Source organism: Ranitomeya imitator, chromosome 3 (assembly GCF_032444005.1).
Source record: "Ranitomeya imitator isolate aRanImi1 chromosome 3, aRanImi1.pri, whole genome shotgun sequence".
Lineage (NCBI taxonomy): Eukaryota > Metazoa > Chordata > Amphibia > Anura > Dendrobatidae > Ranitomeya > Ranitomeya imitator.
Window position 1 is genome coordinate 166,737,139 of NC_091284.1, and position 16,705 is coordinate 166,753,843.

Consider the following 16,705-nt stretch of genomic DNA (forward strand, 5'->3'; position numbering starts at 1 on the left):
ACCCACACACCACACAGAAAGACAGAGACACAACCCCCACACAGACACGCAGCCCACACACAGACACGCAACCCACATACCACACAGAAAGACACAACCTACACACAAACAACCCACACAGACATGCAACCCACACTAGCAGACACACAACCCACACACAGACACACACAGAGACGCAACCCATAAACAGACAAGCAACCCACACAGATAAGCAACCCACACAGACCACACACACGCAGACACATACATAGACACAACCCACACACCACAGAGACACGACCTACACACAGACACGCAACCCACACAGACACACGCAGACACGCAACCCACACACAGACACATACACAGACGTACACAGACACACACAAGCAGACACAGACACGCAACCCACACAGACACACGCAGACAAACACAGACACACACAAGCAGATACAGACACGCAACCCACAGACACACACATAGGCACAACCCACACAGAAAGACAACCCACACACAGACACGCAACCCACACAGACACCCAACCCACACACAGACATACACACAAGCAGACACACACACAACCCACACAGACACACAAGCAGACAAACACATAGAAACGCAACCCACACACAAGCAGACAGACATGCAACCTACACACAAGCAGACACGCAACCCACACACAGACACACAACCCACACACAGACACGCAACCCACACACAGATACGCAACCCACACACAGACACGCAACCTGCAGACAGACCATACACAGACACACACATAGACACAACCCACACAGAAAGACACAACCCACGCACAGACACGCAACCCACACACAGACATACACACAAGCAGACACACACAAAGCACACAGGCATGTGCAGACAAACACAGACACATACAAGCAGACACAGACACGCAACCCACAGACAGACCATACACAGACACACACATAGACACAACCCACACAGAAAGACACAACCCACACACAGACACGCAACCCACACACAGACATACACACATGCAGACACACACAACCCACACAAGCAGACACACACACAGACAGACACGTAATGAACACACAAGCAGACAGACACGCAACCCACACACAAGCAGACACGCAACCCACACACAGACACGCAACCCACACACAGACACGCAACCCACACACAGATACGCAACCCACACACAGACATGCAACCCGCAGACAGACCATACACAGACATACACATAGACACAACCCACACACCACACAGAAAGACACAACCCACACAATCCACACACAGACACTACTCACACACCACACAGAAAGACACAAGGACAGAGAGACAACCCACACATGACACAACCTCCCCCCCACACACACTCTTCTGTGCTAAGGGGTGGGGGCTGGTGTACATGTGCAGCGTCCCCTGCTAACAGCAGCTGAGCCCAAACACCCACTCTCTCTGCCGGGATTGCCCAACAGGGGATCTGTCACCTTGTGGATTGGAGCGGCTTCTCCTGTATCTTCCAGCACAGGTGTCTCCTCTCTGATCTTATTTCCTGGTTCTCAGTTCTCCCTTTCAAAGACGTGCCATGCAGAAGGACAGGAGCACTGGCCAATCAGCTCTTCTGTCAGTGATGTGAGAGCTTTCATTGGCCAGTGTTCTTCTCCTGTAGGACACCTCCCCTCTCTGAGTTACTGAACCCGGAGCGTAAAAGCCACCCCACACCAGTAATCATAGTGCATATTCCCCCAGTATGAAGCGGGCAGCAGCACAGCAGGAGATAACAGGATGTCAGGGAGACAAGAGCGGCCAAATGCAGGCACAAGCCAGCATCTGAAAGAACGCTCCCCGCAGATGCCGCCCCCCTTTTTATCAGCAGGTGGCGCCGCCTGAAGCAACCAACTCAAGTGGCCACATGATAGCGACGCCCCTACTGATTAGGCCAAGCCACAAATTGTGTTTAACAGGTCACATCAGTTTAAAATTGACAGGTCTGATGCACTGCAGGTTAGAACAAGGATCAGTTCATAAAAAAGTTCAGATCCCATGGGTATGACTAAACACAATGAAGTTGGCAAAAATATATATTAAAAAAAGAAGCATGAAAAGTCATGGAAAAATGTATACTGTTTATTGTCAAAACAATAATAACTAAAACACCTACACATAATTGGTATCACCACAGTCAAATTGACTCAAAATATAAAACTATCCAGCTATTTAACTATTAAAAAAATAAACATAACACAAATTGTAGGTTTCTTTCATCATATTGCCACTCAAAAAATGGTATAAAAACATTAAAAAGTAATCTATAATATTATAATGTCAACTCGCAACCACAAAAACAAGGTCTCAAACAGTTTTGTACATAAGTGTTTGTGTGTAAAAGCAGTACAAAAAATACCAGATTTATACGTATATATATATATATATATATATATATATATATATATATATATACCAAAAAGAGTTTTTGGCAAAGCCAGCTCACCGCTTTGAAGAGACAGGAATACATCCAACCTGTGGTTACAGTTCGCACGGAAAACGGATTGGGATAAATCCACACATGTAAAGAAAAAAACTTTTTGTTTCTCCAGCGATCAGTCCAATGGTAGAGTAAAATATACCTTTTTTTTTATCCATGATAAAGTTCCAGATTTCTTCAGTAACAATATTGCATACATTCAATCCCTTATGGAGTCCATAATTTATTTTAATATGTTTTTTTTTTTATCACAAACAGATATTAGATATCCTGTAGCATGGCACATTATTCTGATAACAGATCTTGGATGGAGATTATCTGTACAGCCATGTTGACCTGTAACTGTAGATCAGCATTATGCTTTGAGCGTTATTGCAAATTCCATTTACCGTATATTGTATGAGTCACATAACTGATTGCTTACTCGGTGCTCTCTGAAATACACTGTACAGAACTGGATATCACTGAATGAAATACTCCAGTTGCAAGTCTTTATTCATAAAATAGTGGAAGGCATTGAGAATAATAAACATAAATATGATCAAGGCAAAAAAAATTAATATTCCACAGAGACCTCAAGACAAAGAAATGAAGCTCAGTAGTATGTGTGGCCTACACGTGCCTCTATGACCTCTTTACAAAGCCTGGGCATGCTCCTGATGAAGCAGTGGATGTTCTTCTGAGAGATCTAATCCCAGACCTGGATTAAATCATCATTCAACTCCTAGACAGTCTGTGGTGCAACGTGGCATTTGTGGATGGAAAGAGACATGATGTCCCAGATATGCTTGATTAGATTCAGGTCTGGGGAATGGGCAGGTCAGTCCATAGCATTAATGTCTTCATCATGCAGGAACTGCTGACACACTTCAGCCACATGAGGCCTAGCATTGTCATGGACCAGAAGAAACCCAGAGTCCAGTGCACCTGAACATGGTCTCACAATGGGTCTGAGGATCTCATCCTGGTACCTAATGGCAATCAGGGTACTTCTGGCTAGCAAATAGAGGCCTGAGCTGACCTCCAAATAAATGCCTCCCCACACAATTACTGACCCACTGCCAAACCGGTCATGATGGAGAATGTTGCAGGCAGCCGACCGTTCTCCATGGCATCTCCAGACCCTGTCACATCTGTCACATTTGCTCAGTGTGAACTTGTTCTCATACCTGAAGAGCACAGGGAGCCAATGTTGAATCTGCCAATCTTGGTGTTCTTGAGCAAATGCCCAATCGCCCTGCACGGTATTGGGCTGTAAGCACTACACCCACTTTTGGACATTGGGCCATATTGTTAAACATGAATGGTTACCAAGAGTCTACATATAACTTTCTGCATAACATTGATCCCAGTGTGACCACTCCAGATGGAGTCATAAAACTCTTGCAACAATCGTAATCTTAGATACACAATTGCCAGAGGGATCAAATACTTATTTCTAGCTGCAAAATGCAAATAAATATATATAATTTATATACTGTGATTTTCGGGATTTTATTTTTTATATTCTCTCTCTCAATATTAACCCCTATCTGACCTCGGACGGGATAGTACGTCCGAGGTCAGATCCCCTGCTTTGATGCAGTGCTCCGCGGTGAGCCCGCATCAAAGCCGAGACATGTCAGCTGTTTTGAACAGCTGACATGTGCCCGCAATAGGTGCGGGCAGAATTACGATCTGCCCGCACCTATTAACTAGTTAAATGCCGCTGTCAATCGCAGACAGCGGCATTTAACTACCGCATCCGGCCGGGCGACCGGAAATGACGTCATCGCTGACCCCCGTCACATGATCGGGGGTCGGCGATGCGTCTCCATTGTAACCATAGAGGTCCTTGAGACCTCTATGGTTACTGATGACCGGTGGCTGTGAGCGCCACCCTGTGGTCGGCGCTTACAGCACACCTCCATTTCTGCTACATAGCAGCGATCAGCAGATCGCTGCTATGTAGCAGAGGCGATCGAGTTGTGCCTGCTTCTAGCCTCCCATGGAGGCTATTGAAGCATGGCAAAAGTAAAAAAAAAAAGTTAAAAAAAAATGTGAAAAAAATTAAAAATATATAAAAGTTTAAATCACCCCCCTTTCGCCCCAATCAAAATAAATCAATAAAAAAAAAATCAAATCTACACATATTTGGTATCGCCGCGCTCAGAATCGCCCAATCTATCAATTAAAAAAAAGCATTAACCTGATCGCTAAACGGCGTAGCGAGAAAAAAATTCGAAACGCCAGAATTACGTTTTTTAGGTCGCCGCGACATTGCATTAAAATGCAATAACGGGCGATCAAAAGAACGTATCTGCACCAAAATGCTATCATTAAAAACGTCATCTTGGCACGCAAAAAATAAGCCCTCAACCAACCCCAGATCACGAAAAATGGAGACGCTACGAATATCGGAAAATGGCGCAATTTTTTTTTTTTTTTTTTAGCAAAGTTTGGAATTTTTTTTCGCCACTTAGATAAAAAATAACCTAGTCATGTTAGGTGTCTATGAACTCGTACTGACCTGAAGAATCATAATGGCAGGTCAGTTTTAGCATTTAGTGAACCTAGCAAAAAAGCCAAACAAAAAACAAGTGTGGGATTGCACTTTTTTTGCAATTTCACCACACTTGGAATTTTTTTCCCGTTTTCTAGTACACGCTAAAACCAATGATGTCGTTCAAAAGTACAACTCGTCCCGCAAAAAATAAGCCCTCACATGGCCAAATTCACGGAAAAATAAAAAAGTTATGGCTCTGGGACGGAGGGGAGTGAAAAACGAACACGGAAAAACGAAAAATCCCAAGGTCATGAAGGGGTTAAAGTTAACCTACCCTTAAAATTATAGACTATTCATGTCTTTGTCAGTGGGCAAACTTTCCAAATCAGCAAGGGATCAAATAATTATTTCCTTCACTGTAGATAGGTACGAGAACTCTGTGTCTCCACCTTCAGGAGTAATCCAGTGGACGGGGACAGACTATGGCGCCCCTAGTTCGAGGAATTTGGTATGTGCCCACAATCCCTTGACAGTCTGTGACAATGACACCCTGGTCCAGTAGAGGTGATCAAGAAGTGACCAGTCCACATCTTCAGTCGCCATAGCTCCTTTGCCGGGTGGATAGCATAAGTCACTTGTGATAAATGAGTATACAGATGAGACAGCAAAGGCTCGCAGTTACTGCTTTCTGAGGCAAGACCTTTCCCTGCCTCTGAGCTCATGATAAATCAAATCAGAAATCAAGTCAGTACTTAGGAGCTCCAGAAGTAGCTGAGCTTATTCGGCACTGACTTGTTTTATGATGAGTTCACAGGACTGGTGACACTGTAGAAACACTCATTCCTGTGATAAAACAGGCAGCGAAATGTGTTACCTCAGAAATCAGCAGCTGTGAACTCATGCTGTTTCATCTGTATAATCACTTATCATAAATGACTTTTGCTTCCTCCACTGTCAGGAAGTTGTAGTAAATGCTGACCCTGAACATCAGCAGCTCTCTATGGTGGAACACAGCAAATACCACCATATAGCAAGGTCACATTTATGAGATTATTTCAACACAGCAACATTTTTTTAATATACAATTGTGGAACTTATTATTATTCCAAGATCAATTAATTAATATGTACTTTGATCGTGGAAAAATCCCTTTAATGACGAGCCAGTAGACAGTAGATTGCACTAGTGAATTTATTCTTCTGGGAGAGAACTGATTTGCATGTTTGTATCAAAGTAGTAAGACAGGCAATAGCAAATTTCAGCAAAACATCCACAATTCACAATTCTGCAAATATCATAGATAACCAATATAGAGGTCGTTATAAAAGCACGGGTAATTTTATCTGACTTTTTTTTCTTCATGTGTTTGCTACTATAATCCAGTTCTGCACTCAAGAGGTTAAATAACGAGATCTTTTAAACCTGAGTACTTTGTTTTCCTAAATCACTAATGTAATTAAATTTATAGAGAAAGATATAATCACGATTTAAGGGCGGAAAATTTATGTTTGCGAAAGAATACTGTTTTCTTATCAGCCGCCTTTTGTCCACAATTATCAGCTGCTTTTTTGATAATAACAGTTTTATAATTACTTTCTAAAGTGAAGAAAGAAAAATAGGGGAACATGACATTAGCGGAGAGAACTCTGAGAAAGGTTTAATTATGTAATACAATTTTCCTCCACCTCTCTACAAGAAAGCCTATAATAACACAGAAAGCATATATATATGAGAGGAATAACTAGCAGGCGTCTGACTTGGCCAATAATCTATCACTACGTCTGTTGTTGTTATTGTTATTAGTCAGTGTGTATTATGGAGTATTGTCATATGGTTTTAATAGACAGCTATATAATGTATTCATAAAATATTACAACAGAATATTAAAAAGATCACAACTGCAATAAAACTTGATAAATCTAGCACTTGCAAAAATCCTGTTGATACTGCTGATACATTTGGTTTTCTAGTTTATTCTTGTTCAATTTCCTAACACTTCTACGTTTACAATTTACATGGTGACAGAGCTAATTAGCATGTGTGGATGCAGACTTGTGAATCCACACGTCATGCTGTGTGGATTCTCCAGTGTTGGCATCGGGAGCAGGCGGTCATGCATATGTGATGTCCATACTCCTGGCCACATTCCGACTAGACTAATTCCAGCTTTGCTCAATACACTGGCACTAAAAAAGGCTGCACCCATCTAGTCGGAATGTGGCCCATGAGAATACATATTGCATAATTGCAGTCACATAACCGCCTCTCCCAGTGTCGGCATTGGAGAATCCTCATTACATGCAGCTTCTTTGATGTGAGGACTCGCAAATTTGCAGTCACACAGGCTGTCTGCAGACTTGTAGCTTTAAACCAGAGAACCCCATTAAGTGGCCATTATTTATAACAGCAATAACTGTACACAGGAACAAAATTTGTTTGCGTCGATTCACAAAACCGATGCTAGAGCATCAGGCTGGCTAATTTAAAGGAGAGCCAAGGATGCGGTCAGGTAACACTTGATCAACAGGGCTCTTGCCCAGTTGCCAGAGATTATCGATGTGTCGGAGGGATCGGGTCCTGTGTACTGATTTACACGAACTGTAGATAGGGATAGGACAATTTTCTTTTTTAAATTATTCCAATTGAAAAATTGTGCCATTTTGTGAGATCTAATAGAACAATGTAATGCCTAGTCTTGAAACAATTCTTTCAATAACTGAAATGGAGAATGGCCACAAAGTGTTTCATGCGCTGGAGGATCTGGCACATCCATACATTACCTGGACAGGCCATTGTATGATGAAATGCTTTATTCACTGTGTGGTGGCACTGCAGGAGAATTGACCTCTTGCTGCCATGTTCACTCTGACACTCAGAGATATTACTGGAGGTCACAGCACTATTGTTGAGGGACCCTTTTATCAAAAAGAAATTGCCTCAACTGGATAATACACATTTAATTTACGAGGGCGCGTTAGCAAGTTATCTGCACTCTGGCTGTAGAATTTATTTTTATCAATTTTCAGAAAAGACAAATACATGATTTTTTACATAACTTCCCTGCTTTTCAATACACTTTGTTCAACTGTCAACAAGCTTTCGTATTCCATCATTAAAAATTATTTTAGGCTGCTCTATGAGCCACGAATGCACAACTCTTCGTCAAGCGTGAATCTTTGTCCTCGTAGGGCTCCTCTGAGGAGACTAAACCGGTGATAGTCCTATGGGACAAGATCAAGACTATAGGAAGGATGGATTCACACCCCAAAGCAAAGTTTCGGGAGAGTGTCGACAGTATTGGCAGTGGTGTGCAGATGTGTCTTGCCATGCAACAACACAATGCCTTGGATTCCAGTACTCCATATATGCAGTTTCTCCATATTGTGCTCAAAATTTTCAATAAATATCAACAGACACATGCTCAAATCACAAAAAAGAGCAAATGACTACATGCTGCCCTTCTTTTGTGCAAATCACATGTGGGGCAGCCATTGCTTCTCACACCACAGTCACACATGAACTGACATAACACGTGTACAGCAGTGACTGGGGAGACAGTGACCTTGCGTAAAAAGTGCTTATAACACAGTGTGGTCAACAAAAGGTTTAGTATAACCGGAAAGTGGAAGATGCTTGACTCATCCTTGTACTTTCAGATTTTGCATTCAGAGATCAGGGAAGAGTAGTTTGCGGCACTCATAGCTATATATGTACTATTTTGTCTAGGACGGAACAGTCTTTGATGGTCGGCCGATAGAGTCACTGTCTCTGATTGATGCCGTGATGCCAGATGTTGTACAAACCAGGCAACAAGCCTTCAGAGAGAAGTTGGCACAGCAGCAAGCTGCATCAACAGCATGTACAGCAAGTGCAGCACCCATCACCACTGGGTCCGCAGCTCCTGCACAACAACAGATCACACCAAAGAATGGAGCAGCCACTGTGAATGGTGATGAAAATGGGGCACATGCAATAAGTAAGTAAAAGGAAATGTTTAAAAGGAAGCTATCATCAGAAAATAACCTATTGTTTAAATCAAGTTATTGTGTTACATGTATTTTGAGAAATAATCATTATCTTTCTTTATAAAATAAGATTCATAATATTGAAATTTTCACACTGGCCACTAGGCCTTTTTTAGACTCATAAGCCCCAGTTTATGAAAGCTTTTAAGCAAGGAAACTGTCATAAAATGCTTTGCATTCACACCTCAATACATTAGTCCCAGTACATATGCTTATGAGAATACAGAAGTCACAAAAAGAAATTTCTGCCATGGTCATAAGCATTTGTGGCATGCATATTATTAAATTGCTGCAGTTAGTTAGACAGCATAAAAAAGCAAGTTTACAGTTGACTTGTGTTTTCAATCTGTTATTATTCTCCTGCTGTGACATTTTTTGTTTAATATCAGGGTTGGGGAACATTTTTTCTAGCAAGGGCTATTTGGATATTTATAACATCAGTTGCGGGCTGTGCAAAATCATCTAATTGAAAATCATCCTGCCATACTTGGCCGTGATGTGATGGCTGGAACTACTGTTCTTTGGTGAGGCATGTAATGTAAGGTGGTATTGAGGGTGTTGCTACTCATTGCTGCATTTTCAGGTTTGTGTCAGTCAGTCTGGAGCATAGTCAACTCTTTGTGATAAGTTTTGTAAAAAAAAACAGCCCTCTGCAGTGAGTCGTTCTGAATACAAATGCATATTTCACTGCATGTCTCCTTAAAGAGGGAAATTCATCATTGTTAATGTTACATTTATAGATCTCAAGCAGTGGGAGGTCTTCTGCATAGAGCACTTAAGAGACACTGAGACTGCTTTATATACATCACATAGGAAATACCGAGACTGCTGTTTACACATCACATAGAGACAGAGACTGTTGTAAACACATCACATAGGATACCCTGAAACTGCTGTATACTCATCACTAGTGTTGAGCATTCCGATACCGCAAGTATCGGGTATCGACCGATACTTGCGGTATCGGAATTCCGATACCGAGATCCGATATTTTTGTGGTATCGGGTATCGGTATCGGAGGTGTAAAATAAAGAATTAAAATAAAAAATATTGTTATATTCACCTCTCCGGCGGCCCCTGGAACATCACCGCGAGTCACCGGCGTCCGGCAGGCTTCTTTGTTCAAAATGAGCGCCTTTAGGACCTGCGGAATGACGTCGCAGCTTCTGATTGGTCGCGTGCCGCCCATGTGACCGCCACGCGACCAATCAGAAGCCGCGACGTCATTCCTCAGATAAATTCCTAGAATGAGCACCTTTAGGACCTGTGGAATGACGTCGCGGCTTCTGATTGGTCGCGTGGCGGTCACATGGGCGGCACGCGACCAATCAGAAGCCGCGACGTCATTCCGCAGGTCCTAAAGGCGCTCATTTTGAACAAAGAAGCCTGCCGGACGCCGGTTCCTCGCGGTGATGTTCCAGGGGCCGCCGGAGAGGTGAATATAACAATATTTTTTATTTTAATTCTTTATTTTACACCTCACTATGGATCCCAGGGCCTGAAGGAGAGTTTCCTCTCCTTCAGACCCTGGGATCCATCAGGATACCTTCCGATACTTGGTGTCCCATTGACTTGTATTGGTATCGGATATCGGTATCGGCGATATCCGATACTTTTCGGGTATCGGCCGATACTATCCGATACCAATACTTTCAAGTATCGGACGGTATCGCTCAACACTACTCATCACACAGGAGACACTGAGAGTGCTGTATACACATCATATTGGAGACACAGAGACTGATGTTTATACATCACATAGGATACACTGAGATTTCTGTATACATCACAAAGGAGACACTGGCACTGGTGCACCTTCTTCACATAGGAAACGCTGGGACTAGTGCATATATATCACATAGTAGACACTGGGACCAGATCATATACATCATATAGGAGACACTGGGACTGGTGCATATACATCACATAGGAGACTCTGGGACTTGCGCATATACATTGCATGGGAGACATTGCACTGTGACTGCTGCCTTCACCATTGGAAAGGGAGCGCAGTGTGGAGAATAAAGGGCACATCATTTTAGGAACAGAATATCTAGCCAACCAATAAGGAAGGGGGTGGATCAATCATGTTTTTGGGTTGTGTTGCTGCCAATGGCATACGGAACATTTTACAGGTGGAGGATAAAATTGACTCAATGAAATTTCAATATATTCTTGATGCAAATATAACATCAGCTGTAAAAAAAAGCTGAGGTTGAAAGAGGATGGCTTCTACAAATGGATAATCGATGTGAATACTTTTCTGCCTAATGATGGCAAAAGTATTCTCAGAGTGATACCTTTATTGGCTAACCAAAAATAATGTTTGCAAGCTTTCAGAGCACAGTGGCTCCTTCTTCAGGCAGGATTACAAATAGATCAATAAGAAAAAGGCACAACATTTAAATGATACCACAGTAGGACATTTGTTCATGAGATGGGAGGTGTGATGCCTTTTAAAGATAAGCCAAGGAAATCAAATTAGGCATTTTGTTATAAATTTAGAGGCAGTGGGAATGATGTTCTTAGTTATCTGGAGTCCGTCTGGTGGAGGTGTGAATTGTTTCCATGTAGTGACTCATAAATCCAGGTGTTAAATTGAGTCCTAGTGTCAAAGATTTTAACATCTTTATCAGTTTGAATTCCCAAATTTTTTTTCTCTGTCATCCTTAAAATGACCTTTTAGTATTAAGACTTTTAAGTCTAGCATGCAATGTCCAGTTCCAGAGAAATGTTTTCCCACAGGTGTGTCCATTTTATTTTCTGGTTAGCCAATAAAGGTATCACTCTGAGAATACTTTTGCCATCATTGGGCAGAAAAGTATTCACATCGATTTTTTTGGCACCGTACCACAATATAATTGGTTATTGTACATCACAAATGGATAATGAATGATCTTAAACACATGTCAAAATCCACCATAAACTACCTCAAAAGGCACAAGCTGAAGGTTTTAAAATGGCCCTCACAGTCCCCTGATCTGAACATCATTGAAAATCTGTGGCTAGACCTAAAAAAAGCAGTGCATGCAAGACGACCCAGGAATCTCACAGACCTGCAAGAATTTTCCAAGGAAGAATGGATGAAAATCCCTCAAACAAGACTATTGTCTAGCTGCAAAACTGTTTACAAGCTGTGATACTTTCAAAAGGGGGTGCTACTAGGTACTAACTATGCAGGATGCCCAAAATATTGCATTGGCCCATTTTGCTTTCTGTAATTTTTAAAATGTAAACGATAACAATATTATTATTTTTTGCCTAAAATAAACGGAAATGTGTCATGTTTAACTTTGGGCCTTTTAGAGATCATTCAATCTTCACCTTGCTTAACTGTTCACGATAACAGTAATTCTGACCAGGGATGCCCAAAGTTTTACATGTCACTGTAAATAGTTGTATCCTAAATTAGAAAGTTTTTGCTGGCCCGCTATGCCAATGTGGAAACTTAATTAGAAAAAAATCAACAGATTTGGGTGCACCCACTAGTTTAGTGCTTTTATGTCATACATGACTTATTTTAGGTGTCTACTTTCTTAACAAATTCCCTTTCATGTTCACAGTGTCTAGGAAGAAAAATATAATGACTAGTGCGACCTACTCTCCAATTAAATACAGATTATTGTACCCTGTTATGACTATGTCGAATCCTAATTAGCAAATAAACCAGCAATAGATTATAATAATTCCCTTAGGCATATGAAATAATATTTTTCAAAAATATGTTTGTATTTTTTTCTAGGATTTTTTTAACACTGCAGATTCCTTTTTTTATCCCCTCAACCAGAATAGTCACATATTTCTGATTAATCATAAGAGTCATGAATACTTTGTATCTTTGTAGAATTGGTTTATAAAAGTAATCATGTTTTCATTCTGCCATTATTTCAGTGCATTTCATAAAGCATCTTAAATATCACTTGCCGCATAACATGGGAAACTGCTCGAATTTTTACAATTCCATTTTATTTGAAAGCTTTTGTGGAACGTAAAACAGACACTGAGCGGTGCGCTTGCAAATGATTTCTCCATACCAGCTGCTGACAGGATCATTATATGTAACCAGTGAGTGATATTGGACATGTAACAAGATTCTCATGCACTTTCCAGATAACCATGCAGAACCAATGGAAATTGATGGTGATGTGGAAATTCCATCAAACAAGGCAACGGTACTTCGTGGACATGAATCAGAAGTATTCATCTGTGCCTGGAACCCAGTCACTGATCTATTAGCATCTGGGTAAGGAAACTAAGTCAGAAATTATATAGTAAAATTCGATCCAAAGAAAACAGAATAAGTCACATGTACCGTAATTGTATTGTAAAAGTGAACTCTTCTTTTTAATTCAATCATATAGAAGGTCATAGTGGAAAATTATCTGTAAGGCTATGTTCACATCCAGCATTTTTAGTTTTTTTTTAAATGCAAATTAAAAGCTGATTTTTACAGTACCAGCAAATGCAATGAGATTTCAGAAATCTCATGCATACGCTTGGTTTTTTTTTTATGACTGAATTTAAGAATTGTAGCGTTTTTCAAATCTGCAGCATTTCAATTCTTTCTGCGTTTTTGCAGCAATTTTGCAGACAAATCACACAGGTAATCCACACCCCAAAAAATACAGGGCAAAAACACTTTGAAAAATGACGCAAAAGCATTGTAAAACGCGTGCCTTTCTATCGCAGCATTTTTACTCCCAAAAGAGCAGAAAAAAATGCAGCAAAAAGGTTGCGTATGAACACTACATAATGCTTTCGATGTATGTAAAGGTACTGTCACACTAGACGATATCGCTAGCGATCCGTGACGTTGCAGCGTCCTCGCTAGCGATATCGTCCAGTGTGACAGGCAGCAGCGATCAGGCCCCTGCTGGGAGATCGCTGGTCGGGGAAGAAAGTCCAGAACTTTATTTCGTCGCTGGACTCCCCGTAGACATCGCTGAATCGGCGTGTGTGACACCGATTCAGCGATGTCTTCACTGGTAACCAGGGTAAACATCGGGTAACTAAGTGCAGGGCCGCGCTTAGTAACCCGATGTTAACCCTGGTTACCAGCGTAAAAAAACAAACAGTACATACTTACATTCAGCTGTCTGTCCCTTGCCGTCTGGTTCCTGCACTGACTGCTGGCCGTAAAGTGAAAGCAGAGCACAGCCACAGCGGTGAGTCACCGCTGTGTGACTCACCGCTGTGCTGTGCTTTCACTTTCACTTTACGGCCAGCAGTCAGTGCTGGAACCAGACGGCAAGGGACAGACAGCTGAATGTAAGTATGTACTGTTTGTTTTTTTACGCTGGTAACCAGGGTAAACATCGGGTTACTAAGCGCGGCCCTGCGCTTAGTTACCCGATGTTTACCCTGGTTACCGGGGACCTCGGGATCGTTGGTCGCTGGAGAGCTGTCTGTGTGACAGCTCTCCAGCGACCAAACAGCGACGCTGCAGCGATCCGGATCGTTGTCGGTATCGCTGCAGCGTCGCTAAGTGTAACGGTACCTTTAGTAAAAGCAGACCTGAAAATGTTTGGCAATATTCTAACCTAAAGCCTTTGACCTCAATGCCAAGCAGCAGCTACAAAAGTACTTAGGGAAAAACCTATAATTAATATAAACACAAATAAAATCTTAATGTTAATAAAATACATTAAGGCTGGAGTCATACTAGGGTATAGTACTGTATGCAATATGCTAATGACCCCGGCTCCTGTTCTACTGTTAGCGGCAGCCAAGTGTCATGCTACTGTGCTCCTATCCTCTTGCACAGAGATTTAGAGCACAGCTGCAGAGGAGAAAGAGGAAATGATTTCTTTATCACCTCCGCTGCCAACGTCAGCGTATATTGCACCACACTCGGGTGATATTGTGAGTTGTGTCACTCATATCTATAGACTTGTATAGGTGAACCGAGACTCGGCCAAGTCTCGGTGCCAATCTTCTCGCATGCCGATTTGGCATGAGTAAATGATCACCGATCTGAGCTGCCCACTAGAGTAACACTGGGCCGGTGCTACACGATGTTTACTCGCGTAGCACTCGGCCATATTGTATGGTAGCGTGACTCTGGCCTAATACTAGAGATGTGTGTATCCAGCTGTGAAGGATGGAGTTTATGTTGAATTCCCTATAATTAGGAGTTTCACGCAAATTTAAACAATTTAAGATTTGATCCACAAATAAAACCGTGCATGGCACCATTTCCCGCACTGCTGATGCCCAGCAGCGATGATATCTATCAAATTACCTTGGCCATCACAGATCAGCAGTCTCTAGTGGAGCCCATTTTGTACAATATGGCAAAGTCATTTTCACCTCCAGAGTAAGTCTCCTGGGTAAGTCTCTCTCCTATAGCGTGTAAGCGCTTATGATCAATGGAGTCCTCTCACTCTTTTTCCTCTGTAGGGAATAAGCATTTATTGGTAGCAGGATCCTCTCTTTCTATCCCTCAACCACAGACAGTAAGCTCCTATACTCAGTGGAGTCCTCTCTCTCTCTCTGTGTCGCTCTCTTCTGTAGGGTGTAAGCACTTATTGTTAACGGAGTACTCTCTCTCCTATAGAATGTAATATAGAGGAGATGGGAAAAACAAATGCGCAATAGTGTCTTATCCAAATGGAAAGTACCTCCTGGTCAGGTTGTGAATGGCAAAACACAATGTTCTGGATGAGGCTGCTGCAGACCCTCAAATAGTCAACGAATTAAGAAGGGGGAAAAAGTTTTTTTTCTCCACTGCCAAGAGTACAAATGATAATTCTATAGAAAGCACCAGGAACCATACTAAAGGAATGCTGTTTATTGTAAAATAAACGTCTTCCTCAAGACAAACCACAAGTTTGAGGATTTCTGTTCCAGCTTAAAAAATCATTACACCTGACTAGTTCATACCAAGTGCACGGCCAAAAAGAAATGCAACTGTGTAGCAACTTTTTTTGAGTTATCCCTTTGTCAATAAATCTGGTGCCCATTTACAGATGCATTTTAGCTTCTCAAAAAATGTATTTGTTAAAAGTAGGCAAATACCTCTGTATAGTGCAACATTTAACTAACCAATAAATCAAGTAAGATGGGAAATAAATGACTATATGATATTAAAGTTCCTTTAATTTCTACGCTGACAAACAAAATCATATTTTTTATATATATATAAAGGTCAGGAGACTCAACGGCAAGAATATGGAATTTGAATGAAAACAATAGTAGCAACTCCACTCAGCTAGTGTTACGGCACTGTATACGAGAAGGTGGACAGGATGTTCCAAGCAACAAAGACGTCACCTCATTAGACTGGAATGTAAGTTATTTTAACAATTCTCTGCTTGACCATTATATATTCTTCTAAGGGGGTTTTCAATTTAGCTTCTAAACTTTCCAGTCCTCTACGACATACTGATCTCATGGGTCCTGCCAATGTGCCTGCAACCCAACGTCCAGGAGAGTGACTGAAGAACACAATAGCTCCCTATTAAAACTCTGCCAGACTGCTCCCATGTGTCTCTTCTCAATCTTTATTGGACAGACTGTGCACAATGACTTCTCTCTCGCACATATTACTCCCCCTATGTCATCCAGACTGTTCCCCATGACCCCTCTCACACAGACTGCTCCCCATTTACCCTCTTTGTTACACAGACTTCTCCCCATTCCCTCCATACTTCTTCCTATGCTTCCGAGGACTCCAGGGTCGGTAGAAGAAAGGCGAACACGCATTTCTCAGCTTCTTGTTTCCTCTCCACACTGATCAAA

The 16,705-nt window shown here is 41.7% G+C and overlaps 1 protein-coding gene across 3 annotated transcripts in view; it reads left to right on the top strand.

The window, feature by feature from the left end:
- The window catches only part of TBL1X (transducin beta like 1 X-linked), a 561,477-nt gene that overhangs the window by 499,739 nt on the left and 45,033 nt on the right, over positions 1-16,705 (top strand). For all 3 annotated transcript variants that reach the window (XM_069761581.1, XM_069761583.1, XM_069761582.1), the window contains 3 exons: positions 8,667-8,916; positions 13,076-13,208; positions 16,112-16,253. In XM_069761581.1, the coding sequence (XP_069617682.1) occupies positions 8,667-8,916; positions 13,076-13,208; positions 16,112-16,253 (525 nt within the window). The remainder of the gene's footprint in view (positions 1-8,666; positions 8,917-13,075; positions 13,209-16,111; positions 16,254-16,705) is intronic.